Source organism: Musca autumnalis, unplaced genomic scaffold, assembly GCF_047663935.1.
Source record: "Musca autumnalis isolate F117 unplaced genomic scaffold, ASM4766393v1 scaffold_4, whole genome shotgun sequence".
In the NCBI taxonomy this organism is placed as follows: Eukaryota; Metazoa; Arthropoda; class Insecta; order Diptera; family Muscidae; genus Musca; species Musca autumnalis.
In genome coordinates this window covers 18,625,136-18,650,948 of record NW_027411977.1, presented here as the reverse complement: position 1 = coordinate 18,650,948, position 25,813 = coordinate 18,625,136, and the positions used below count along the sequence as shown (strand labels likewise).

General features: G+C 35.1%; 3 protein-coding genes across 3 annotated transcripts in view; all 3 read left to right on the top strand.

The window, feature by feature from the left end:
- LOC141401887 (uncharacterized) overlaps positions 1-9,023 on the top strand; it is a 176,374-nt gene extending 167,351 nt beyond the window's left edge. The window contains exons 4-5 of the mRNA XM_073982440.1: positions 8,369-8,627; positions 8,896-9,023. Of these exons, the coding sequence (XP_073838541.1) occupies positions 8,369-8,627; positions 8,896-8,936 (300 nt within the window). The 3' untranslated portion in view covers positions 8,937-9,023. The remainder of the gene's footprint in view (positions 1-8,368; positions 8,628-8,895) is intronic.
- Positions 9,024-12,623: 3,600 nt separating this feature from the next.
- On the top strand, positions 12,624-16,328 carry LOC141401884 (esterase-5B-like). Its single transcript, XM_073982436.1, has 4 exons — positions 12,624-13,773; positions 13,833-14,009; positions 14,082-14,205; positions 16,196-16,328. The coding sequence occupies exons 1-4, from the start codon at positions 12,624-12,626 to the stop codon at positions 16,326-16,328; spliced, it is 1,584 nt and encodes a 527-aa protein (XP_073838537.1).
- A 5,826-nt stretch (positions 16,329-22,154) lies between these two features.
- On the top strand, positions 22,155-23,902 carry LOC141401882 (esterase-5B-like). The gene is made up of 3 exons (XM_073982433.1): positions 22,155-23,520; positions 23,590-23,713; positions 23,791-23,902. Exons 1-3 carry the CDS (start codon positions 22,155-22,157, stop codon positions 23,900-23,902), a joined length of 1,602 nt encoding a protein of 533 aa, XP_073838534.1.
- The last annotated feature ends 1,911 nt before the right edge of the window (positions 23,903-25,813 follow it).

Below are 25,813 nucleotides of genomic sequence, written 5' to 3'. Positions count from 1 at the left end.
TGGGAGTTTTTTTGCAAGTGATAAAATCGACTTTTTTGGTGACTTGTATATTGACAAGTAATATGGACAAATGAAAATAAATATGACCGTAATTTAATTTTTTTCAACTAGTTTGGAAGTAGTTTTTATTAAAAAAATATTTGTAACATTATTTGATGTTGTAAATATTCTGAAAAAAATCTTTAAACATTTATATAAGATTTTTTCTAATAAGTGTATTTTGAGTAAAGTGCAACTTATGGGAAACACACGGAAACACTACAGAACTTGTTTAATATTAAATTACATACTCCGAGGTATCTACTCCCAAAATTTCGTCTGCCTTTTTTCATGTTATCAACAATTTTATAAACCCATTTTTACATGAAAATACGTAATATAAAGTAGGACATTTGTATGGGGGATATACCAAAACGTGAACCTAAGTGAATAATGTTTGGTGTGTAGATGTTTTGTCTATTTAAGACCCGAAAACAAAATTTGCAACCATTTCCGTAGGAAAATGTCGCTAAAACCTTCTTAATTCTGGATATCGGGAGATACCTTTATATGGGCACTATATCAAACATTGATCTAGGTCCAACATTTTTGGTACCGAGGTTTTGTGTGTACTTAGAACCCGAAATACCAAAGTACAGCCAATTTGATTGGAAAATATGAAGAATACATTCAAAATAACCAAAATCTCGGGGATAGACAAAAACGTGGACCTAAGACCCCCATCATTGGAACTAATGTTATATACCCCCTGAAGATCCTAAATACCAAAATACAGTAAAATTAACAGCGAAGTGTGGTCCACATATCCAAAATACCTTATATGCCGTAGGTACCGTTACGAGGACGATATGCTTTAACGGTGAGCTATACTCGCCTTACTCAGTGTAATCATACCTATACAAATAATTAACATCTGTACCAAATTATAGCCGCTTACCTCAATTAGTTTAGGAGTTATTAATTTTCCCCGCTAGATTTGGATTTCGCCCAAAGTGAGACGGTCGGACATGGCTAAATCAACTCCGAACTGTCTGAAACGACATACATAGTCAAACAGTAGGTCAATAGGCCTTTAAAAAATTTGTAAAAAAATCCACGAAAATGTTTCCCCCTTTGAGGGCTAAAAACTTAAAAAATACGATTACAGCACTCACTGGACATAAACAAAAAAAATAATAATGTCCTAAATGGTTGCTCCTAAATATCCATTTAAAGTGTACGTCCCCAATATGTGATTCGAAATATATTGAAAAGATCCATTATTTTAGTCCCCAATGAGGGCCCTAAAAATTTAAAAAACACAGTCTTGTTGTGACTGGCAGCAAAAAATCACGATTATTGCTTTGCTTAGGCCCTCTCAATAAATTGACATCTATGGGTTTGGAAAGGGTCTCCCAAAATATATTTAAGAAATTGCGGATATTTCCTTGGAAAGGTCTTCCCAAAATTCTTAAAACATCGATGAATAATACTTTTGATATGCCCTCCAAATATATATAAAATATAAAGTATACAATTTAAAATGTTAAATATAATGAAAATGTCGGAAGTAAATTTCCCTTCGAAATTGCTAATGTTTTTCTTCCGATTTCGTTACGAATTCGGATCAATATGTCGGAAACAAATTTCACTTCGCACAACAACCACCTTTTGTATATATCTAACAAGCAACATTTTAGTTTGTTGTCGAAAAACAAAATGGTTGGTTATAAAATTCGCATATACATTTTTTTAAATATTTTAAATATAAATCCAACACATAATCCCAGCAAACCAAATGTCGGATGTCCGACATATCGAAATAATTTCGGAAGCAAAATCGTTCAGATTTCGTATCGATTTCTATACGATTTTTCGTAGGGGAATTCGTTCAGATTTCGAAGAAAATGTCGGAAGTAAATTTCCCTTCGAAATTGCAAATGTTTTTCTTCCGATTTCGTTACGAATTCGGATCAATATGTCGGAAACAAATTTCCCTTCGCACAACAACCACCTTTTGTATATATCTAACAAGCAACATTTTAGTTTGTTGTCGAAAAACAAAATGGTTGGTTATAAAATTCGCATATACATTTTTTTTAATATTTTAAATATAAATGCAACACATAATAATTCAAGCTCGTGCTGATAGACTCAACATATTCGTACACAAAGTTTACATAGTTCTACTATAACTACAAAATGATAACAACAGTGAAAATTGTTAGATATCTTTGAAATTATAATCTTCCAATGAAAAACATAACAAAGAAAATTTGTCAATAAAAAAGGGGCATCAGAGAAAAGTTGTTTCCTTCGATAATCATACGAAATTATTCCAAAATTGTTCAGAAATCTTTACGAAAGTTCGGAAGGTACCTCCGATTTTCATACGACATTATTCCGAAATCGTTCAGAAATCTGTACGAAAATTCGGAGGAAGAAATTCGAATTCCGAATTTCCCAAGTATTTTCTTCCGATTTCGTTGCGAATTCTGACCGAAATCGATCCGATTTCGCTTCGACATTTCGTTCCGAAATTATGTCAACCACTTCATATAACTTTCGTTAAGATATCGTTACGATTTCGGATCAGATATCGGACGTAACGTCCGAAATTTGTTCCGATTTCGTTACGATATCGGTACGATTGGTTTGCTGGGTATATATATAAAAGAGCTTAGTGATAAGTGTGAGTGAGTGAGTGAGTGACATGTATATCATCGCGCAGACGAAACCGCTGAAGCTAGAAAGCTGAAATTTTGACAGTGGGTTGCTGTCGGTGTGTAGGTGTGAGATAAGGCTGGGTTTTTGGAAATTCGCCCTAAAAGGGTACAAAAAGTACTAAAAGGTACTAAATATGGTACCCCTTGTATTAGGCCAACGGGAAGAGCTAGAATTCTGAAATTTGGAATGAGGGTAATTGATGGAGAGTTAGAAAGATGAACCAAAGAGTTTTTGGAAATTCGACGTCCATGTGTACGAAAAGTTACAAAATTTAGTACCAGTAGTATATTTTGAACGGATTTAACTAGAAACTTGGACATTGTTATGGAAATGAAGGTGTTTATAAAAGGAAATGGTTTGTGAAATTCGTAGTCATGTGTATGAAAAGTACTAAATGGTACTAAATTTAGTACAATTTGGATTTGGGTGAAAGGATAGAGCTGGGAACCTGAAATTTGGAATTAAGATTACTGACGGAGTATGGGGGTAGTTTTGGAAATTCGTACTTATGTGTACGAAAAGTACTAAGTTTAGTTCAACTTTAATTAGAATGTACGGATAGAGCTAGAAACCTGAAATTTGTAATAAAGATTACTTGCGGAGTATAGGATTGCGATATGGAAGTAGTTTTCGAAATTTGTACTTATGTGTACTACAAGTTCTAAATGGTACTAAATTTTGTACAATTTGGATTTGGGTTAACGGACAGAGCTGGAAACCTGAAATTTGGGATTAAGATTACTGTTGAAGTTTAGGATTGAGATATATGTGTAGTTTTTGAAAATTCGTACTTATGTATACGAAAAGTACTAAATGGTACTAAAGTTGGTATAATTTGGAAGGGATTGAACGGATAGGCCTGGAAACCTGACATTTGGAGTTAAGGTTACTGTTGGAGTGTAGGATTGAAGAAGATTTGGGTACCAATTATGGGTACGAAAAGTACTAAATGCTACTAAATTTGGTACAATTTAGATTTGGAAGAACGGATAGAGCTGAAATCTTGAAATTTGGAATTAAGATTACTATTGGACTGTAGGATTGAGGAAGTTTTGGAAATTCATACTTATGGGTACGAAAAGTACTAAATGGTACTATATTTGGCACGATTTGGATTTGGGTGAACGGATAGAGCTGGAATCCTGAAATTTGGAATTATGATTACTGTTGGAGTGTAGGATTGAAGTAGTTTTGGAAATTCGAACTTATGGCTACGGAACTTATGGCACCACATCTGATACAATTAAATTTGGGTGAACGTAATTAAAATTACTGGAATTATTTGGAATTAAAATTACTGTTAAAGTGAAGAATTTAGGTAGTTGTAAAAAATCGTACTTATGGGTACGAAGAGTACTGTATGGAACTAAGATTGGTACAATTTGATATTGGACGAACAGACACTGCTGGAATCCTGAGATTTGGAATTAAGATTACTGTTGTTGTTTTGTGTAATTTTCAGTGTAGTATTGAGGTTACAAAATACGTAACATGGTACTCAATTTGTTGTTGGGTGTAGGGACAGAGCTGGAATCTGTATTTTTGTAGTTAGAGTGAGTATTGGTGTGTAACGATGGTATATTTACGAAAAGTACTAAAGAAGTCTAAATGTTGTATCGCGTGTAGGAAAGGGTGGAATTCTAAAACTTGTTCTTTGGTATGTGGGGTTAAGATATGGAGATGGTTTTGGAAATGCATACTATAAAAAGTACTAAACGGTACAGAATTTAATATAATTTGTTATTGTGTAAAGGGATTAGCAGGAATCTTTGAAATTTGAGGAGGAGGTTTCGAAAATTCGTTTTTATGTATTCATGTGTAAAGTACTATAATTGGGTTTGGGGGAACTGATAGAGCTTGAAATGAGAATCGCGGTTGGTATAAATGGAAGGTAATTATTTGAGGTTATACCCAGGTGTACGAAAAGTACTAAATTTGGTACGATTTTGTTATTGCATGAACGATAATATAAGGACTTTTTTTAATGCGTACAAATTCTGAAATTTTGGTATGAGGGTCGTTGATGACTGAAATGATATGGAAAATACCTACTATTAGGAAACGAAAAAGTACTAAATGATACTAAAATATGGAATTAAGATTACTTTTTGAGTGAAGGATTTAAGTAGCCTTTAAAATTCGTTCTTATGTTTACCAAAAGTGCTAAATTGTACCTAATGTGATAAAATTTGGATTTGGTGAACACACCGAGCTAAAATCCTGAAATATAGAATTAATATTACTGCCAGAGTGGAGAATTGAATTATACCCTAGACAGACGGCGGCGTTAATTTGAATTAGGAACTGCATTTATTTTTACCCTGACAGACGACAAATTCTGCATTTACGAAACAGCTGATTGCTGGTTAACATGTATTTTGTTGTTGTTTGAACTGCGAAATTTTGGTTGTACTGCATTATCTGTTTTTGCACTGCAATATCGGCCTTTGTTCTCTGTGCAAATCAATAGAATTTCCTACAGTATTGCCATAATAAAAATTAGTAAATGCATATTAACAGGGTGTTTTTGTAAAAATGATTGCCTGTCACACGAACCGTTCGTACAAAAACGTATACGTTCAAAATTTGGTTCTTGTAAAATTTTACGAACCATTCGTTTTTATCTGAAAGCTTTCGTCTATTTCATAAAAGCTTTTATATTTCAGGGTTTCCATGATACTTATTTTGTGAATTTTGCATATGCTTCTGCACGTAAAATTTGTTACTTGATGGCAACCCCGATAAACAGATGAGAAACAAAAAATAAGAAAAATATGTAATCAAATTTGTTCAAAAATAATTGTGATAATATGAAGAAATGGATGTACATATACGCGTGTGCTTCTATAGAAAAAAATAAAATTGCATTCCCTTCCAGTTTTCGTGTGTTTTGTGCCATTCATTACTCAAATTATTTAATTTTCATTCAAAACGATGGGTCTTTTCCATTCGTTTATTTTTGACGTATTCGTTCGTCTGATTTTGTTACGAAAACCAAAAAAATTACGAAAATAAAAAGCTTTCATTTGTTCGTCACACGAATACAAACGCCAACCGATATGAAAACCAAATTGTGTCTTCGTTCATGAAATCGACGAACGAATGGGCAAAAACTTTTTACAAAAACACGCTGTAAATACTGTTCTATCTTCTGCATTAAGAATGTGGATAATTCACGAATTAATGTGCATTAAGGGAGTTAATGCAAATTAACGCTGCCGTCTGTCTAGGGTATTAGTCATTGAAATTCGTACTTTCGTGCGAAAAGTTTAAATGGTACTAAATTTGGAATATGGAATTCGGAAATTATAGTCGCTGTTGGTGTGTAGGGTTGAGTTATGGATGTCATTGTGGACATACGTACCATAAGAGGTAGAGCTGAAATTGTGAAATTCGTTATTAGGATAACAGTTGGGGTACATAGTGGGGATAAGGAGGATGTTTTCGAAATTCATACATATTTGGTTTTGGAAAAATATATAGAGCTGTAAATGTGTATCGCTGTTGCGATATAGTTTTTGATATAGGGATGTAATTTTTGATACTATTACCTATTTTAAGTACTAAATTTGGTACCGTTTAGGTGTTGCATAGAGGGATATAGCTGGAATTTAAATTTTTGTATTAGGTTCTGTGTTAGAGATTAGGTAAGGAATTTTTTTTTTAAGTGCATACAAATTTCGAAATTAGATATGGAGGTCGCCGAGGTCTCAGTTATTGAGCTGGTGTTGGAAATACATTTTGATATCACAAATTCCGAAATTACAACTACTTCGGTTGGAAAAAGTGGAGAAATTGTAATGAAACCTGAACTGAAATTTAAAATATTGACGTTTAGGACGCGATAAGTTATTTTTTTTTTTTTTTTTGGAAATTCGAGCTAAAGGTGTACGAACTGTATTAAATGAAATTAAAAATCAATTAAAATATGTATTGGCACATCAAAATTGTTAGTGTTCACCATTTTCATATTAAATATTGTTTATTTGAATATTCGTCCTTTTCCGCATATGAAGTAGCGGGCATTTTGCTAGTGTATATATAAAGTAGAAAAATGTTTGTACGTTTGTTTGTTTGAAGTTTATGGACTCAAAAACCGCTGAACCGATCTTCCTCAATCTTTCAGAGTAAATCACTACATGGACTAATATAGCATCAGAATTGAATGTATCTCCAAAGAATTTAGATTTCTAGTCTAGAAATAAATTTGCCAAATTATATTAAATTCGGTTCAGATTTGGATAGCTCCCATATATTTCCGATTTTATGTATTTTATGCATTAAAAACGCTATGTATGTCCAATTTCAATGAAATTTGGAATGTGTGACGGAATTTGGGCCTGGAAATAAATGTTTAGCTAGTAAAATATAAATATATATATTAAATGCATATAACCCTCAAATAAAATTTACCATGGAAATTGAGAACAATAACAAACTACCATACCTAGATGCTGTAGTTTTAAGAAGTGGGAACGAACTCAAAGTAGATTGGTACCAGAAGCCCTCTGCCTCCGGAAGATTAATCAACTTCACATAAAAACATCCTAGGAGAACAATAATCAATACAGCAACTAATTTCATAACAAGAGCATTAGAGATTAGTGACAAAGAATTCCATTCTAACAACATAATCAAAATTAAAGACATTCTTCGGAAAAATAACTTTCCAATCAAAACAATTGACAATCTGATTGAACGTGCTACAAAAAGAGATGTTATTAGAGAGCCAAACAAAGAGCAGAAAATCTATAAAACTATCACTTATACCAAGGGCTTTACTGAAAGATTGAAACTATCAAAGATATATGACGATAACAAATATGAACTTGCCTACAAGTCAAACAATACTCTTAGCAATGTATTCAGAAGACTTAAGGATAAAATTAAGGACGAAGACAAGTCCAATGTTGTGTACCGAATACCATGCAAAGGGGACAAGGCCAATTTATGTAATAAGGTATATGTTGGCACCACCAAGACCAAACTTAAGACCAGATTATCAGGGCACAAATCTGACCAAAAAGCCTTTAATAAGCCACTCGAACAAAAGACGGCGCTTGCAGCCCACTGTGCATTGACACAACACACACCAGACTTCAGTAACATCAAGATATTGACTCAAGAGAAAAATTATCAGAAACGTTACACTCTAGAGATGTTGCATATCATCAACACACCCAACGATATTAGATTAAATTACAAAACAGACACAGATAATTGCGCTCAAATGTACAGACATACTGTGAACAAATACAAACGTGACAAATTTAGTTGAAGGAAGAACTTGGTACTCTCAAGTAATATAAATTATTAAAAATATATTAATATAAAATTGTTGTTAATTTAAATAATCATTTGTAGTTCCCTGAAGATGATTGGAGAATCCAATCGAAATATTGGAAATAAAAACTTAAAAATCAAAACACTCGATTTTTAATTAAAAAGCCTGCAGCCAAACAATAATTAAACCCTAAAATTTACAATATAAAAATAAAAAATAAAATATAAAATCTAAAATTTAAAATATAAAATATAAACTATAAATTAATAAAACATTGAGTATAAAATATAAAATCTAAAATATAAAATTGTAAATATAGAATAAAATATAAATGTATATAAAATAAAAAATTAAATTAAATATTTTTGTACTTTTTAGAATTTATATGGACGCCAGCCATTGCAGAATAAGAACAGTGCAACACATACCAAATCTAGTGGAAGCAGTAGCACCAACAACAACAAGAGTTCCACAACAACGGAAGCACCACCCAGTGAACAGAAAGACACTGAAGATTATTGCGAACGGATTTGTGCCATTGTCGAAGATGAAAACGAAGAAATTGTTTGTGGTTCCGATGGCTACATGTATACGAGTGAGGCCCAAATGGAATGTTATGCCTCATGTTTACACATTGGTAAGTCAATTTGGATTTTTTGGCGTGTGCCAACCAGACTTCAAAATGACACTGACCTCCTCGGTGTGTGTTGTCAGTTGAACAAACAGACAGACAGACACAATGGAAATGGAAAAAGTGTGTTTTAAAAAATATGACTATATTTCTCGGTTTGCGTACTGGGTGGGGTACTGCCTGCATTATGAGAAAGTCTTAACCCCCTTTTTATTTATATTTACCACTGAATATTTTACTTAAATTATTTTTTTACATTTCTTGTATTTTGTAGATGTCACGATACAGGGGAAAGGTTCGTGTTCAGCGAGATAAACGACGGAAGAGCAGAAGGACAGCGAGGTTGAAGGTTTGATCGATACTTTGCGTATGCCTTCCAGGACCAGTACATTATTAGTGAACTCAATTAGTGAAATAATTTAATTTATTTTAGTTTTAATCCACAACTTGTTAGTTTTAAGTTTAGATTATAAAAAACAAAGCAAAGAAGACAAATATGCAAATAAAAAAGTATTTAAGTTATGTATTTAATTAATTAAAATAATATGGTTTCTATTGAAGGGGAATTATAATCACATTATTGAGAGGAGGATTCCGAAGACTCTTTGATGGCAATAATCATGGATTTCTTAGAGATTTTTAGGAGGACCCATTGATGGCAACAATCATGGATTTCTTAGAGATTTTTAGGAGGACCCATTAATGTCAATAATTAAGAATTTTTAAGTGAGGATTTCTTAAAGATTTTTAGGAGGACCCATTGATGGCAATAATCGCGGATTTCCTAAAGATTTTTAGGAGTACCCATTGATGGCAATAATCATGGATTTCTTAGCGATTGTTAGGAGGACCCATTGATGACAATAATCATGGATTTCTTAAAGATTTTTTGGAGAACCCATTGATGGAAATATTCATGTTTTTCTTAGAGATTTTTAGGAGGACCCATTGATGGCAATAATCAAGGATTCTTAGAGATTCCTAAAGATTTTTAGGAGTACCCATTGATGGCAATAATCATGGATTTCTTAGCGATTGTTAGGAGGACCCATTGATGACAATAATCATGGATTTCTTAAAGATTTTTTGGAGAACCCATTGATGGTAGTAATCATGGATTTCTTAGAGATGCTTAGGAGGACCCATTGATGGCAATAATCATGGATTTCTTAGAGATTTTTAGGGGACCCATTGATGCCAATAATCATGCATTTCTTAGAGATTTTTAGGAGGACCCATTGATGGCAATAATCATGGATTTCTTAGAGATTTTTAGGAGGACCTAATCAAGGATTTCTTTAAGATTTTTAGGAGGACCCATTGATGGCAATAATCATGGATTTCTTAGAGATTTTTAGGAGGGCCCATTGATGGCAATAATCATGGATTTCTTAGAGATTTTTAGGAGGACCCATTGAAGACAATAATCGTGGATTTCTTAGGGATTTTTAGGAGAACTCATTGATGGCAATAATCAAGGATTTCTTTAAGATTTTTAGGAGGACCCAATGATGGCAATAATCATGGATTTCTTAGAGATTTTTAGGAGGACCCATTGATGGCAATAATCATGGATTTCTTAGAGGTTTTTAGGAGGACCCATTGATGACAATAATCATGGATTTCTTAGAGGTTTTTAGGAGGACCCATTGATGACAATACTCATGGATGTCATAGAAATTTAAGGAGGTGCCATTGATGGCAATAATCGTGGACTTCTTAGAGATTTTTAGGAGGACCCATTGATGGCAATAATCATGGATTTCTTAGAGGTTTTAGGAGGAACCATTGATGGCAATAATCATGGATTTCTTAGAGATTTTTAGGAGGACCCATTGATGGCAATACACATGGATGTCATAGAAATTTAAGGAAGTGCTATTGATGGCAATAATCGTGGATTTCTTAGATATTTTTATGAGGACCCATTGATGGCAATAATCATGGATTTCTTTAAGATTTTTAGGAGGACCCATTGATGGCAATAATCAAGGATTTCTTTAAGATTTTTAAGAGGACCCATTGATGGCAACAATCATGGATGTCGTAAAAATTTTAGGAGGTGCCATTGATGGATTTCTTAGAGATTTTTAGGAGGACCCATTGATGGCAATAATCATGGATTTCTTTAAGATTTTTAGGAGGACCCATTGATGGCAATAATCAAGGATTTCTTTAAGATTTTTAAGAGGACCCATTGATGGCAACAATCATGGATGTCGTAAAAATTTTAGGAGTTGCCATTGATGGATTTCTTAGAGATTTTTAGGAGGACCCTTTGATGGCAATAATCATGGATTTCTTAGAGATTTTTAGGAGGACCCATTGATGGCAAAAATCATGGATTTCTTAGAGATTTTTAGGAGGACCCATTGATGACAATAATCGTGGATTTCTTAGGGATTTTTAGGAGAACTCGTTGAAGGCAATAATCATGGATTTCTTAGGGATTTTTAGGAGGACCCATTGATGGCAATAATCAAGAATTTCTTTAAGATTTTTAGGAGGACCCATTGATGGCAATAATCATGGATTTCTTAGAGATTTTTAGGAGGACCCATTGATGGCAATAATCAAGGATTTCTTTAAGATTTTTAAGAGGACCCATTGATGGCAACAATCATGGATGTCGTAAAAATTTTAGGAGGTGCCATTGATGGATTTCTTAGAGATTTTTAGGAGGACCCTTTGATGGCAATAATCATGGATTTCTTAGAGATTTTTAGGAGGACCCATTGATGGCAAAAATCATGGATTTCTTAGAGATTTTTAGGAGGACCCATTGATGACAATAATCGTGGATTTCTTAGGGATTTTTAGGAGAACTCGTTGAAGGCAATAATCATGGATTTCTTAGGGATTTTTAGGAGGACCCATTGATGGCAATAATCGAGAATTTCTTTAAGATTTTTAGGAGGACCCATTGATGGCAATAATCATGGATTTCTTAGAGATTTTTAGGAGGACCCATTGATGGCAATAATCATGGATTTCTTAGAGATTTTTAGGAGGACCCATTGATGGCAATAATCAAGGATTTCTTTAAGATTTTTAAGAGGACCCATTGATGGCAACAATCATGAATTTCTTTGAGATTTTTAGGAGGACCCATTGATGGCAATAATCATGGATTTCTTTAAGATTTTTAGGAGGACCCATTGATGGCAATAATCAAGGATTTCTTTAAGATTTTTAAGAGGACCCATTGATGGCAACAATCATGGATTTCTTAGAGATTTTTAGGAGGACCCATTGATGGCAATAATCATGGATTTCTTAGAGATTTTTAGGAGGACCTAATCATGGATTTCTTAGAGATTTTTAGGAGGACCCATTGATGGCAATAATCATGAATTTCTTAGAGATTTTTAGGAGGACCCATTTATGGCAATAATCATGGATTTCTTAGAGATTTTTGAGAGGACCCATTGATGGCAATAGTCGTGGATTTCTTGGGGTTGTAGGAGCATCCATTGATGGCAATAATGCAGATTTTTATGAGGGTGCATCACTAGAACTGTCCTGAACTGTCGCTTAGAAGTGGCAACTCCACTATCATTATAGAGATAATCGGATCAATCATCCGCTTTCCTGTTTTTCCATTGATTATTGTCAATGTCGGCAAGTTCAGACATATAGGAAATACGACACGTGTATTTAATGATTTTGTAGTCCCACGTCAATTAAAAATTGCCGGACGAAACGCAATAAACAAAAAAACAATGAACGAACGATAACTTACCGTAATCTAAATTACCCGAGTTATTCAATAGAATATACATACATATGTATATGCGTAGTTGAACCACGCGCTTTGGTGTGCATTAATTTGGTTAGGCTATTGTCCTTAAAATTTCTGCAAAAATGGGTTAAAGCTATTTCAGCCGAAACGTAAATCCAAAATATGTTTTTTTTTCTTTAGGTTGTTGTAATATAAGGAACCTGAAATTCTGAACTTGAGTGCAGTCGCATTTCAAAACTCGTTCAGTTCGATACGAAAATATGTGTAAGACGATAATTTTTTGTCTTGCGCTTTTGGTGACGTTATTCAAAAGTGGTTTGTGTTATGAAAATGAGACAAATTCCAAATTATATGTTCGAATCCCAAATGGTGTGTTAAAAGGCAAGGATAATAATGGCAGTTACTATAGTTGGGAGGCGATACCTTATGCTGAAGCTCCTGTGGGTAAAAAACGATTTGAACCACCTAAACCCTATAACAAACAATGGTCTGAAGTTTTTAATGCCACTCAAAAGGCCCCACCTTGCATGCAATGGGATCAACTTACGACAGGGGATAATAAAGTTCATGGCTCGGAAGATTGTTTAATGCTTAATGTTTATAAGCCCATTACGGAGGTTGAGGAAGCTTTTCCCGTAATGGCGTTCATACATGGCGGCTGTTTTATGTTCGGTAGTGCTTATCTTCATCAACCCCAAGTGCTCATGGCAAGCGGTAAAATGATATTGGTTACAATAGCCTATCGTTTGGGTGCTTTGGGCTTCTTAAGCTGCGAAGATGAAGGTTTGCCTGGCAATTTGGGTTTGAAAGATCAACGTTTGGCTTTGCGCTGGATTAAGAAGAATATTCGCCGTTTCGGAGGAGATCCTAATAAGATACTATTAACCGGCTTTTCGGCAGGCGGTGTCTCAGTCCATTTACATACGTTACAAGATCCCAAGGAGAATGTGGCCAGAGCTGTAATGGCCTTAAGTGGTGCGGCATTAAATGCATGGGCAATCATTGAAAATGCCAAAAAAAGATGCTTTAAGGCGGCAGAATTTTTAAATTGTCCTAAACGTTCCAATGGTGCTGAAATCAAGGAATGTCTGAAACAAAAGAATGCCGAAGAAATTGTTGCCACTGCGGGGAAATTTCAAACATTTTACTACAATCCATTTAACATATTTGGCCCTTCTATAGAACCCTCTGGAGTTCCAGGAGCCTTTTTAACAGAACATCCCATTGCTATAATTAAATCGGGAAACTTTACCCATGTTCCTATTTTGTTCTCATATTCTGCCGAAGAAGGTGGCTACAATGCAGCTGAGTTAATGCAAATCAATCCTCTCACTGGCAGGGAGGTAATGTACGAATTAAATGACAATTGGAAACAATTGTTGGTCCAAAATCTGTTTCTTGACAACATCAGTGAGCATCCGTTGCAACTTGTCGAAAAATTGAAGACTCGATTTTTAGGCAATTTACAGTTTCATCCGGAAAACTATCGAATTTATATTCATACGTATTATGGATTCATGGCATTTTAAAGGCTATGGCGTTGCACAAGGAGTACTCACGAGCACCAGTTTATGGCTATAAATATGATAATCCAGCTGATTATAATCTTTGCCAGTACTTTGCAAATCGTACGGATATATGTTGTGGTAAGTTCCCAAAGTTATCACAACATTCTAAATATTGGAATTTTAGTCAAATGCATTTGTTTTGTTTTGCAGGTTCTGTTCACGCGGATGATTTTACTACGGTTTGTCCCATCGAAATTCGCAGTCCATTAAGGCCGGATGAGAAAATTATATCTCACAATTTGATAGCCATGTTTTATGAATTTGTGGAAAATTGGTAAGTTGAGGAAAATACATATGGTAAATTTCAAATTTCCTTTACAATTACATAGAAAAAAAATTAAAAACTTTTTTGGCGAGCACATCCGCCATTTTTGGCACATGGGTTACGAAAAAAATCGTGGTTTCAAATCTGTTCGCGTTCACAAAATTTGATGCTGCACTCAAAAGTTATATGCGGTTTTACTCTCTTGTAAAGAAAAAATATTTAAAAATTCCTATTGTGTTGTAATATGAACATGTATATATGAATCGTTAGCAGCATTTGATATCTATCCGTAGATGCTAAAATAGTTGCTAAATTTATTTTTATTTTCGCGGAAAATCAAAAAATGTTGAACAAATCTTGGAATAAATTTTATTTATTCTAAATCAGAGTCCAAAAAATCTCTAAAAAAAAATAATTTAAAAATACGTACAGAATCTAGACAACGCGTAGAAAAATGTGAGACCAAAAATTATAAAGATCGCGTTTATAACTTGCATATTACAGCAACAACAAAGAACGGAAACTTATTGTTGGAAATTATTTCAAAAATATATTTTTGGTTAAATACGAAAAATTTGAAAAATAAATGTTGGGAGTTATTCTATTATTTCGCTAAATTTCGATCCAAATCCTGAAGTATTTTGCTTAAACTTCTACGAGAAAAGTAATTAGTCATCGTGAAAGTATATTTGCTTTCTGTGATAAGCAATAGAAATAATAAGTAGAGAGTAATATTGAAATTACAATCACAGAAAAAACATAGAAGTTAAAAACCGTATAATTCGCGAATTGGTTTAAATCGGTTGAGGTGCATGTGCTTTTCGGATACAGGGAGTCCATGTCTATCAATTTGCATGGATTTTCCCATGTTTCATTCAGCGGTCAAAGTGTGCCATCAGTTGCATCTTACTGTTCAAAAAACCTTCAAGTGGGCAAAACTTACGCGATGTGCATATGATTATAATGTGCATCCGATTTCAATGGCCCCGTATTAAAAATACGTCAATATAAATTATTTTAGACAGATTCGTCAAGAACTGCGGATGTGCCACCGCATTCTATTTTGGGATAAATGGGGATATTACTCCTGAATCTTTGTAATTTGTGACACACCTTTTTGGCAAATATTATAATCGCGTATAAAGGATTACATTTATGCAAAAATAATCAAAGAAAATCGCGGTTCAATTCGCGGAATTGTCAAAATATATTTTTGCAGATTTTCCTACTTTCAAGTTATCTATATCCGGCGTTTTAGTGGATGGATTCGACCGCGGAAGAGCTCATTAGATCCGACACGTAAAAAAAATAAAATCACGCGGGGTTCAGGGGTACCTGTACGACAGTTGTAAATTTTTAAGCCAAAAAATAGGTTTTTTCAGAAAATTTACGCACCAAATTTTCGCCTTTGGACTCCTATTACTAGGAAGCTGTACGGAGCACACTCATGGGATATACATCGAACGACGTGGAATCGCGAGTTCTACAATCCTATAAACTAGTTTGGATTATTATCTAGTTGCACCCTCTAATTATAAGAAAAATTCGAAAAACCCAGTTTTCAAAACTTCAAAATGTCTGCATCGATTTTAGGGGGATGCAGTGTATATATCGAAAAGTCATACATTAGAACCGTGTTGCCCAAGGGGTATTCTTCAATTCTTTCTTTGAGCTTATGTCTGAATTTTCCGTGGTTTGACCAGAAATCAAGAAAGAACACAAAAAAACTTGTAAACTTCAACACATTTTTACCCATTTTTTAATATTACCACCAACGCAGCTTCCACGAAAATTATTTGTTATGGTCCATATTATGAGATCGTGGCTAAAACACTTCAATTAATATAAATATATTCATATTTTATAAAATATATTAACAGTTCGCGACTTATTAAATGGTGAACCTCAACTTCAACGATTGAAAAACTTTTTTGAATATTACCATATGTCGTCATAACTTTAGTTACTAATTTCATAACCCCCCTCCTTTTTCCACTAGTACGCTTAGCTACGACTATTGTAAGTTTGTGGACAATACTGCACAGAAAGGGTCCGATTTAAGCCTTACGTTAATCGAACGTTATACTTGCAGTGGTATAAGTGTGGAGTTTGAAAAGCTATTAAAGCTATAAATATATATTTTATCTGTATTTATCTATCTATATTCGTTCCTATATATATAAAATAAAGATTCTTCTTCTTTATTTGCAAATCCGTTATCCGAATATAAGCGATCATACAATATTATTATAAATGTGTAATGCTATTTTATTTTATATTATACAGGCATAAACAGCTCTCTATTTTTTGCCGCCGAAATCATGCTTCTTTCATCATGGCAGCCTGTCCAATCTTGTATGTTTTTCAGCCAGTTCAATTCTCTCCTGCCTCTTCCTCTTTTTCCTTCTACATTGCCCTTTATGATGGTTTGCAGGAGTTTATACTTTTCATTTCGCATCAGATGTCCCAAATATGCAATTTTCCGAGCTTTGGCATGTCGCAGCAATTGTCTATCTAAACCCATTCTGCGTAAAACGTCCTGGTTTGTTACATGATCAGTCCATGGTATCTTTAAAATCCTTCGGTAGACCCATATCTCGAAGGATTCAAGTTTTTTCTCATCTGCAATTTTGATGGTCCATGTCTCAACTGCGTAAAGTAGTACGGACCAGATATAGCATTTCACGAATCTGACTTTTGTTGAGAGGCTTATATCGTGATTTGTAAAGACTGTTTTGTATTTGAAAAATGCATCTCTGGCCATCTCTATACGACGTTTGATTTCCTTGGAAGAGTCCCATTTTTCATTTAACAATACTCCAAGGTATGTGAAATTAGTGACTCGCTCAATATTTTTATTATTAATTTTTAGTGTGGTGTGATAATGGTCATTTTTCTTACTCACAACCATGTGACCTTAACCTTCTGCTGTGCAAATTACAGATAAAGCTAACTACCATCCGAAAGAAAAAACCAAAGAAAAGAGTTAACATTCAAAAACTAAACGATCCCTCCACTAAACAAATCATGAAAAATCACCTTAATGTAGAACTACACAATATTGATGGAGAAGACATCGAGAATTTATGGAATAATGTAAAAAACTCCATGAATACCATAACCAGCAATATCCTTGGAACCACAACATCTAAAAGAGAAGACACGTGGATGACGGACGAAATACGCGCGCTTCGCATAGAAAGGAGCAAGCACAAAAATTCTAACTATGAAAGATATTGGGAAATAAATCAAGAAATAAAAATTGCAACTCGGGACGCAAAAAATGCGCAACTCAATAAACAGTGCCAGGAAATTGAAAGACTCCAAATCCTACATGACGATTTCAATCTCCACAAAAAGTTAAAAGAGGCATCTGGAATTTATTCAAAAAGATCATCTACATTTATTTTTGCTGAGAATAATACAGCCATATACGAAACTGCAGAAAAGAAAAAACACTGGGAAAACTATATTAGAAATCTCTTTACCGACACTACAAGAACAGAAACTAATAACACAGATAGAGAAACCAATTTTAGAGGAAGACGCATTACCAAAAGTGAACTAGATATGGCCATAAATTCAATGAAAAACAATAAGGCTACCGGGCCGGATGAAGTCCCATCTGAATTATTTAAATTACTAGATGAAAGAAACACACAACTATTGTTGAAATTATACAACCAAATTTATGAAACAGGACAATACCCTCAAGATTGGCTGAAATCTACGTTTATAACGATTCCCAAGAAAAATAATGCGAAGACGTGCGGAGACTATAGATTAATAAGTCTTATGAGCCATGCTTTAAAAATATTCTTAAAGATAATACATAGGCGCATATACCCAATATGCGAATCACATATGGGAAAAACTCAATTTGGTTTCAGGGAAGGCATGGGTACTCGAGAGGCCCTACTTAGTTTGAATGTACTAATACAAAACTGCCGAGATGTGCAAAAGGATGTTTACATATGCTTTATCGACTACGAGAAGGCATTTGACACGGTCAACCATGACAAGTTGATGGAAATTTTGATATCAATTGGATTAGATGAAAGTGACCTTAAATGCATTAGAAACCTGTACTGGCAACAGAGAGCCAACATTCATATAGATGGTGAACTTACCAACGATGTTCCTATTTCAAAAGGCGTAAGACAGGGTTGTATACTATCCCCTCTTCTATTTAATGTATATTCCCAAAAAATATTTGAGGAGTCAATATGTGGGAAAAATATCGGAATTAGAATAAATAATACATTCATAAACAATATACGTTATGCCGACGACACCACATTACTTGCAAGCAGCCTCGCAGGATTACAAAAGCTAGTAGATGCTCTAGAACATTCTAGTACGTCATATGCCTTAAAGATTAATATAATGAAGACGAAGTATATGATTATAAGTAGAAGAAATATCGAATCCAACATTCCCTTATGCATTAATGGAACTCAAATAGAAAGAGTCTCCAAATTCAAATACCTCGGAGTGCAAATTAATGACCACTGGGACATATCAAAGGAAATAAAATGCCGAATTGAAATGGCAAGAAACTCTTTTTTTAAATATAGAAAAATACTAACGAGCCATGACATAACCATGGAAACTAAAAAACCATTTGTTAAATGCTACATTTGGTCCGTTTTATTATACTCGGCAGAAACATGGACGCTAAAAGCAGCAGACGAAAGAAGACTGCACTCGTTTGAGGTTTGGATATACCGACGGATCTTAAAGATATCCTGGACAGATCACATCTCAAATAATGAAGTACTGAGACGAATGAACACCGAAAGTCAAATGATCAGATTGATAAAAACGAGAAAAACTGCTTATTTGGGACACCTTATGAGAAATAGCAAATATAATCTCCTCCAAGCAATCATAAGAACCAAAATAGAAGGACGTCGACCAAGAGGGAGACGAGAAATAACATGGATCAAAAACATTCTGGAATGGACAGGACACCAAGATGAAATAAGCCTTTTAAGCGCCGCCAGAAACAGAGAACTAGCTATTATAGAATGAAATTTTTAATTTTATAACATATAACCAAATAACTCTGTAATAATTAACATTGTATGATCGCTTATATCCGAATACGGATTTGCAAATAAAGAAGAAGAAGAAGAATGTTTATTTTTAGGCCATTTGCTTCGCTCACCCTTGTAAGTTTATCTACGAGCCTTTGTAAACCAGGTAGACTGCTAGCTACTATTACGGTATCATCTGCATATCGTATATTATTTATTGTTCGTCCATGTATTTGTATACCTATTCTTTCATTTTCCACGGCTTCATTAAATATTTTTTGGGAATAGATGTTGCAAAGCATAGGAGACAATATGCACCCCTGTCTTACTCCCTTACCCTGTCTTAAATAAGAAAAATCCCTCCGGGATAGAAACATTTGTGTTTATACCCTTAACCTTCCGTCCGTCAGTCCGACCGATTGATGGCAATGACGCTTTTTTTAAGATTTAGTCCCGTTGGTTCCACTGATGGCAATAATCACGGAAGTCGTACAGATTTTTAGGATAAACTATTTGATTTAATTTCCCATTGATGGCAATAATCATGGATTTCTAAGAGACTTTCAGGAGAACCCATTGATAACAATAATCATGGATTTCTTCAAGATTTGTAAGAGAACCCATTGATGGAAATAATTGAAGATTTTTATGAGGACCCATTGATGGCAATAATCATGGATTTCTTAGATATTTTAGGAGGACTCATTGATGGCAATAATCATCGATTTCTTAGAGATTTTTATGAGGACCCATTGATGAAAATAATCCTCGATTTCTCAGATATTTTTAGGAGGACTCATTGATGGCAATAATCATGGATTTCTTAGATATTTTAGGAGGACTCATTGATGGCAATAATCATCGATTTCTTAGAGATTTTTACGAGGACCAATTGATGACAATAATCATTGGTGTCTTAGAGATTTTTGGAGGACCCATTCATGGCAATAATCATGGATTTCTTAGAGATTTTTTAGACAACCCATTGATGGCAATAATCGGATTTCTTAGCGTTTTTTACGAGATTTTTAGGTGGATGGCTATAATCATGGATTTCTTAGAGATTTTTAGGAGGACCCATTGATGGCAATAATCATGGATTTCTTAGAGATTTTTAGAAGGACCCATTGATGGCAATAATCATGGATTTGTTAGAGATTTTTAGAAGGACCCATTGATGGCAATAATCATAGATTTCTTAGAGATTTTTAGGAGGATGGCAATAATCATGGATTTCTTAGAGATTTTTAGAAGGACCCATTGATGGCAAAAATCATGGATTTCTTAGAGATTTTCAGAAGGACCCATTGATGGCAATAATCATGGATTTCTTAGAGATTTTTAGGAGGACTCATTGATGGCAATAGTCATGGGTTTCTTAGATATTTTAAGGAGGACACATTGATGGCAATAATCATGGATTTCTTAGAGATTTTTAAGAGGACCCATTGATGGCAATAATCATGGATTTCTTAGAGATTTTTAGGAGGACCCATTGATGGCAATAATCCTGGATATCTTAGAGATATTTAGGAGGACACATTGATGACAATAAGCATGGATTTCTTGGAGATTTTTAGGAGGACCCATTGATGGTAGTAATCATGGATTTCTTTTAGATTTGTAGGAGAACCCATTGATGGAAATAATTGAAGATTTTTAGGGGGACCCATTGATGGAAATAATCATGGATTTCTTAGAGATTTTTAGGAGGACCCATTGATGGAAATATTCATGGATTTCTTAGAGCTTTTTAGGAGGACCCATTGATGGCAATAATCATGGATTTCTTAGAGCTTTTTAGGAGTACCCATTGATGGAAATAATCATGGATTTCTTAGAGATCTTTAGGAGGACCCCTTGATGGCAATAATAACGCATTTCTTAAAGAATTTTAGGAGGGCCCATTGATGGCAATAATCATGGGTTTCTTAGAGATTTTTGGGAGGACCCGTTGATGGCAATAATCATGAATTTCTTAGAGATTTTTAGGAGCACCCATTGACGGCAATAATCATGGATTTTTTAGAGATTTTTAGGAAGACGCATTGATGGCAATAATCATGGATTTCTCAACAATTTTTAGGAGGACCCCTTGACGGCAATAATCATGGATTTCTTAGATTTTTTTAGGAGGACCCATTGATGGCAATAATCATGGATTTCGTAGAGATTTTTAGAAGAACCCATTGATGGCAATAATCATGGATTTCTTAGAGATTTTAAGGAGGACCCATTAGTGGCAGTAGTCATGGATTTCTTAGAGACTTTTAGGAAGACCCATTGACGGCAATAATTATGGATTTCTTAGAGATTTTTAGGAGGACCCATTAATGGCAGTAATCATGGATTTCTTAAAGATTTTTAGGAAGTCCAATTGATGACAATTGACTTGGATTTCTTGAGGACTCCTTGGCAAAAATAAGTCTGTATTTATTTAGGGTTTTTTCTAGTTTACATCGGAGAAGTCATGTGCTTACCTGAAGTTCAACTAGTTATGAGATAATATTGGTGTATTTAATGATTTTATTTCCATACAACAATTCAAAAAATGGAAACACAAAAAAAAACAAAAAACAATGAAGGAACGATAATGTTGTGGAAACGGTCTTACCTGTGTTATTTAATAGAATCATAAAAATATTATTCTTCTAATTACTTGCTTCAAGCGCGCGTTTTTGTGTGCATTCATTTGGGTTAGGTTATTGTCCTTCAATTCCCAGAGAACGACTTAACCTCAGCAATAATGAATTATCGATATCTCACTCGAAACTGAAATCCAAAATACATGTGTTTTTTATTTAAGCAGCTGTCACTTTAAGAAGCTGAAAGTCTGAATTTGATTGCAGTCGTATTTTACAACGCGTTCAGTTCAAGACGAAAAAAATGACTAAGACGGTAATTTTTTGCCTTGCGCTTATGGTGACATTACTGAAAAATGGTTTGTGCCATGCAAATGAGTCAAATCCCAAATTATTTGTTCAAATCGGGAATGGTGTGCTAAAAGGAAAGGACAATAATGGCAGTTACATAAGTTGGGAAGCGGTACCTTATGCTGAACCTCCTGTGGGTGATTTACGATTTGAACCACCTCAACCGTATCGCAGACAATGGCAGGGAGTATTTGATGCCAGCCAAAAGGCTCCACCTTGCATGCAATGGGATCAATTTGTTGAGGGTGATAATAAAGTCCATGGCACGGAGGATTGTTTGATGCTTAATATTTATAAACCCATTACGCAACGCATTGAGGAACACTTTCCCGTCATGGTGTTTATACATGGCGGCTGTTTTATGTTCGGCGGTGTTAACGTCAATCAACCCCAAGCCATCATGGCAAGTGGTAAAATGATGTTGGTGACAATAGCCTATCGCCTGGGTGCATTGGGCTTTCTAAGCACCGAAGATGAAGGTTTGCCTGGCAATTTGGGTTTGAAAGATCAACGTTTGGCTTTGCGTTGGATTAAGGAAAATATTTACCGTTTCGGAGGAGATCCTAATAAGATACTATTGACAGGATTTTCAGCAGGCGGTGCATCAACCCATTTACATATGTTGGAAAATCCCCAGGAAAATGTGGCCAAGGCTGCCGTCTCGTTTAGTGGTGTGGCCTTAAATCCCTGGGTAATTGTGCGCAATGCCAAAGCAAGAGCCTTTAAGGCAGCAGAATTTTTACATTGCCCTAAACGGACAAATGGCGCTGAGGTCAAGCAATGCCTTAAACAAAAGAATGCCGCAGACATTGTTGCAACTGCGGGGAAATTTCAAAACATTGCCTATAATCCATTTACCATATACGGGCCTGTTATAGAACCCTACAACATTCCTGGAGCCTTTTTAACCCAACATCCCATTGATATAATTAAATCGGGAAACTTCAGCCACATTCCTTGGTTGGCTACCTATGTGTCTGAGGATGGTGGCTATAATGCAGCTGAATTAATGCAAATCAATCCTTTTACTGGGAGAGAACTAATGTACGAACTCAATGACCATTGGGTAGAATTGTTGGCCACAAATCTTTTCCTAGACAATATAAGTGATCATCCGTTGGAATATGCCCAACAACTGAAGGCACGATATTTGGGCAATTTGCCGTTTTATCCCGAAAATTATGGCCATGTATCGGAATTGTATACTGCCGTATTATTTAAAGATGGTGTTTTAGATTCTCTGAAATTGCACAAGCAGTACTCACAAGCACCTGTTTATGGCTATGCTTATGATAATCCAGCAGATTATAATGTTGGCCAGGCCTTATCAAAACGAATGGATGTTGATTTTGGTAAGTTCAAAAGTTTATCAGAACGGTTTTTTTTGGAATTTTGTTTAAATGCAATTGTTTTGTTCGCAGGTACCGTTCACATGGATGATTTATCTTTGATTTTGCCAACCAGCTCCCGCAGTCCTCCACGGGAGGATGAGAAACGTGTAGCAGAGCATTTTATACAAATGTTGTATAACTTTGTGGAAAGTGGGTAAGTTGAGGGACATGTGTTTTACTATTTGTTTTTTTTTTTTTCAAGTTAATAATTTAATTTTGCTTTGTTTCCAGCAACCTTTGTTTCGATCATTGTGTTTTTGTGGACAATAGTATACAGAAATCGCCCGATTTATACATTACATCCATCACCGGAGATACTTGTGGCACTGTAGCTTTAAAATGATAATATTATTTATTTTTAACTGCACATAATAAAGACTGAATTGGAAACAATTCTGTGGTACCTAATCGTTTTTGATTATAGCTACAGCCACCAATGTGCACGTAAAAAAAATTCTGTGGGCCCACTAGACCAAATATGACTTTATGGAGATACAATGTTTAAAATGTGAAAATTTTCATTTGGGGAGGGACTCTCTGGATCGGGACTATATACACGTTGTTACCGTCAGAAATAGTCCTTATTGAAGCAACGATTTTAGACGTCACATTAATTACACAGAATACGTCTGAGACAATTTATAGTCGATTGAGCTATGCCTGTCTATATGTGTGGCTGACATGTATCCGTGTCCATACTTCAAAATATAATTACCCTAAATCTCAAAAGGAACCCTATCAGCACTCATATGATCGACTTCCAACATTAGCTGCCTTCAAAGAGTTCTTTGAGAGACATTTCCAGTGGATACGTGACTTCAAAAACCGGGCGTAGTGAGCTGTTTGGATTGTCCGCTAATAGAATCACGTCTAACTAGAACTGATATTCGAAGGCTTGACCTTGATTTCAACGCTCAAAAAACTTCAGTAGTCTCTTGGAAGTCTATGCTTGACTTTTAGGGATATACGTCCCTCCCTAGAACCAGTGTGAACGATAAACACAGACAAGTTCTGAAGATAGGAGGAGTTCCGAAACGTCAGTTGTCTTGCAAATGTTTGAAGTAACGAACATATTTACTTACTTACTTAGTTGGCCCATTACAGAACATTTGTTCCATAGACCGAACTAGGAAAAGTTCTCCATTCCTCTCTGTTTTTCGCTTGACTTTTTGGAATACCGCGCCTTTTCATTTCTTCATCTACTTGTATGCTCCATCGAAGCTTAGGCCTGCCGATTCTGCCTGCACCGCCATGTGGCATGTATTCATACGCCTTTTTAGCGGGTTCATCATCGCTCATTCTTATGATATGGCCTAGCCAACGCAATCGATGCAACTCGATACGTTTAACTATATTCGTGTCTTTGTATAGCTTATATAGCTCGTGGTTCATACAACGTCGATATTCACCGTCAACGCAAATCGGCCCATAGATCTTTCGAAGAATTTTCCTCTCAAACACACCAAGCACTGCCTTATCTGCTTGCGCAAGTACCCATGCTTCGGAGCCATACATTAGCACGGGTAGTATCAGCGTTTTGTATAGTGTTATTTTTGTTTGACGAGATGTGGCTTTGTTGTTAAATTGCTTACTTAAACCATAGTAGCATCTGTTGGCCAATACAATTCTTCTTCTTATTTCACAACTGATGTTGTTTGTTGTGTTTATGGCAGTGTCGAGGTAGACGAAGTCTTTAACTACCTCAAAATTGAAGGTACCAACTTCCACAGTTGGTCCGAGCTCTATGGACGCTTTGCGCGTCGACACCATCAATTTGGTCTTTTCGCCGTTTACCGCCAGGACCACTTTCGCGGATTCTGCTTTGACCCTCCTAAAGGTATCAGTTACTTCCTTTACTGATCGTCCCATGATGTCTATGTCATCAGCATAAGCAAGTAACATGTGGCTATTGGTGTAGATTGTGCCACTTCTTTTGACATTTGCATCCCGTATTACCTTTTCGAGCAAAATGAGGGAGAGGTACTTTCCAATTTTAACTGAGGACGTAGTATCAGTTAATGTCAGCTTACAAAGCCGAATGAGCTTTGCAGGGGATACCAAATTCAGACATTGCAAGGAATACATTTGATCGGAGGGGACTGTCGAATGCTGCCTTATAATCGACAAAAAGGTGATATGTGTCGATCTGCACGTCTTGGGTCTTCTCTAGGATTTGCAGCAGGGAAAATATATGGTCAACGGTGGACTTGCCAGGTCTAAAGCCATATTGGTAGGGTCCAATTATTTCGTTGAC

What these genes read in the sequence shown, in the direction of transcription:
- LOC141401884 (XM_073982436.1), top strand. Translation starts at nt 12,624, where the DNA reads ATGTGTAAGACGATAATTTTTTGTCTTGCGCTTTTGGTGACGTTATTC. An exon ending in TCGTACGGATATATGTTGTG is followed by an intron (nt 14,010 to 14,081) that starts GTAAGTTCCCAA and finishes TTTGTTTTGCAG; the next exon opens with GTTCTGTTCACGCGGATGAT. An exon ending in TATGAATTTGTGGAAAATTG is followed by an intron (nt 14,206 to 16,195) that starts GTAAGTTGAGGA and finishes TTTTTCCACTAG; the next exon opens with TACGCTTAGCTACGACTATT.
- LOC141401882 (XM_073982433.1), top strand. Translation starts at nt 22,155, where the DNA reads ATGGTGACATTACTGAAAAATGGTTTGTGCCATGCAAATGAGTCAAAT. An exon ending in ACGAATGGATGTTGATTTTG is followed by an intron (nt 23,521 to 23,589) that starts GTAAGTTCAAAA and finishes TTTTGTTCGCAG; the next exon opens with GTACCGTTCACATGGATGAT. An exon ending in TATAACTTTGTGGAAAGTGG is followed by an intron (nt 23,714 to 23,790) that starts GTAAGTTGAGGG and finishes CTTTGTTTCCAG; the next exon opens with CAACCTTTGTTTCGATCATT.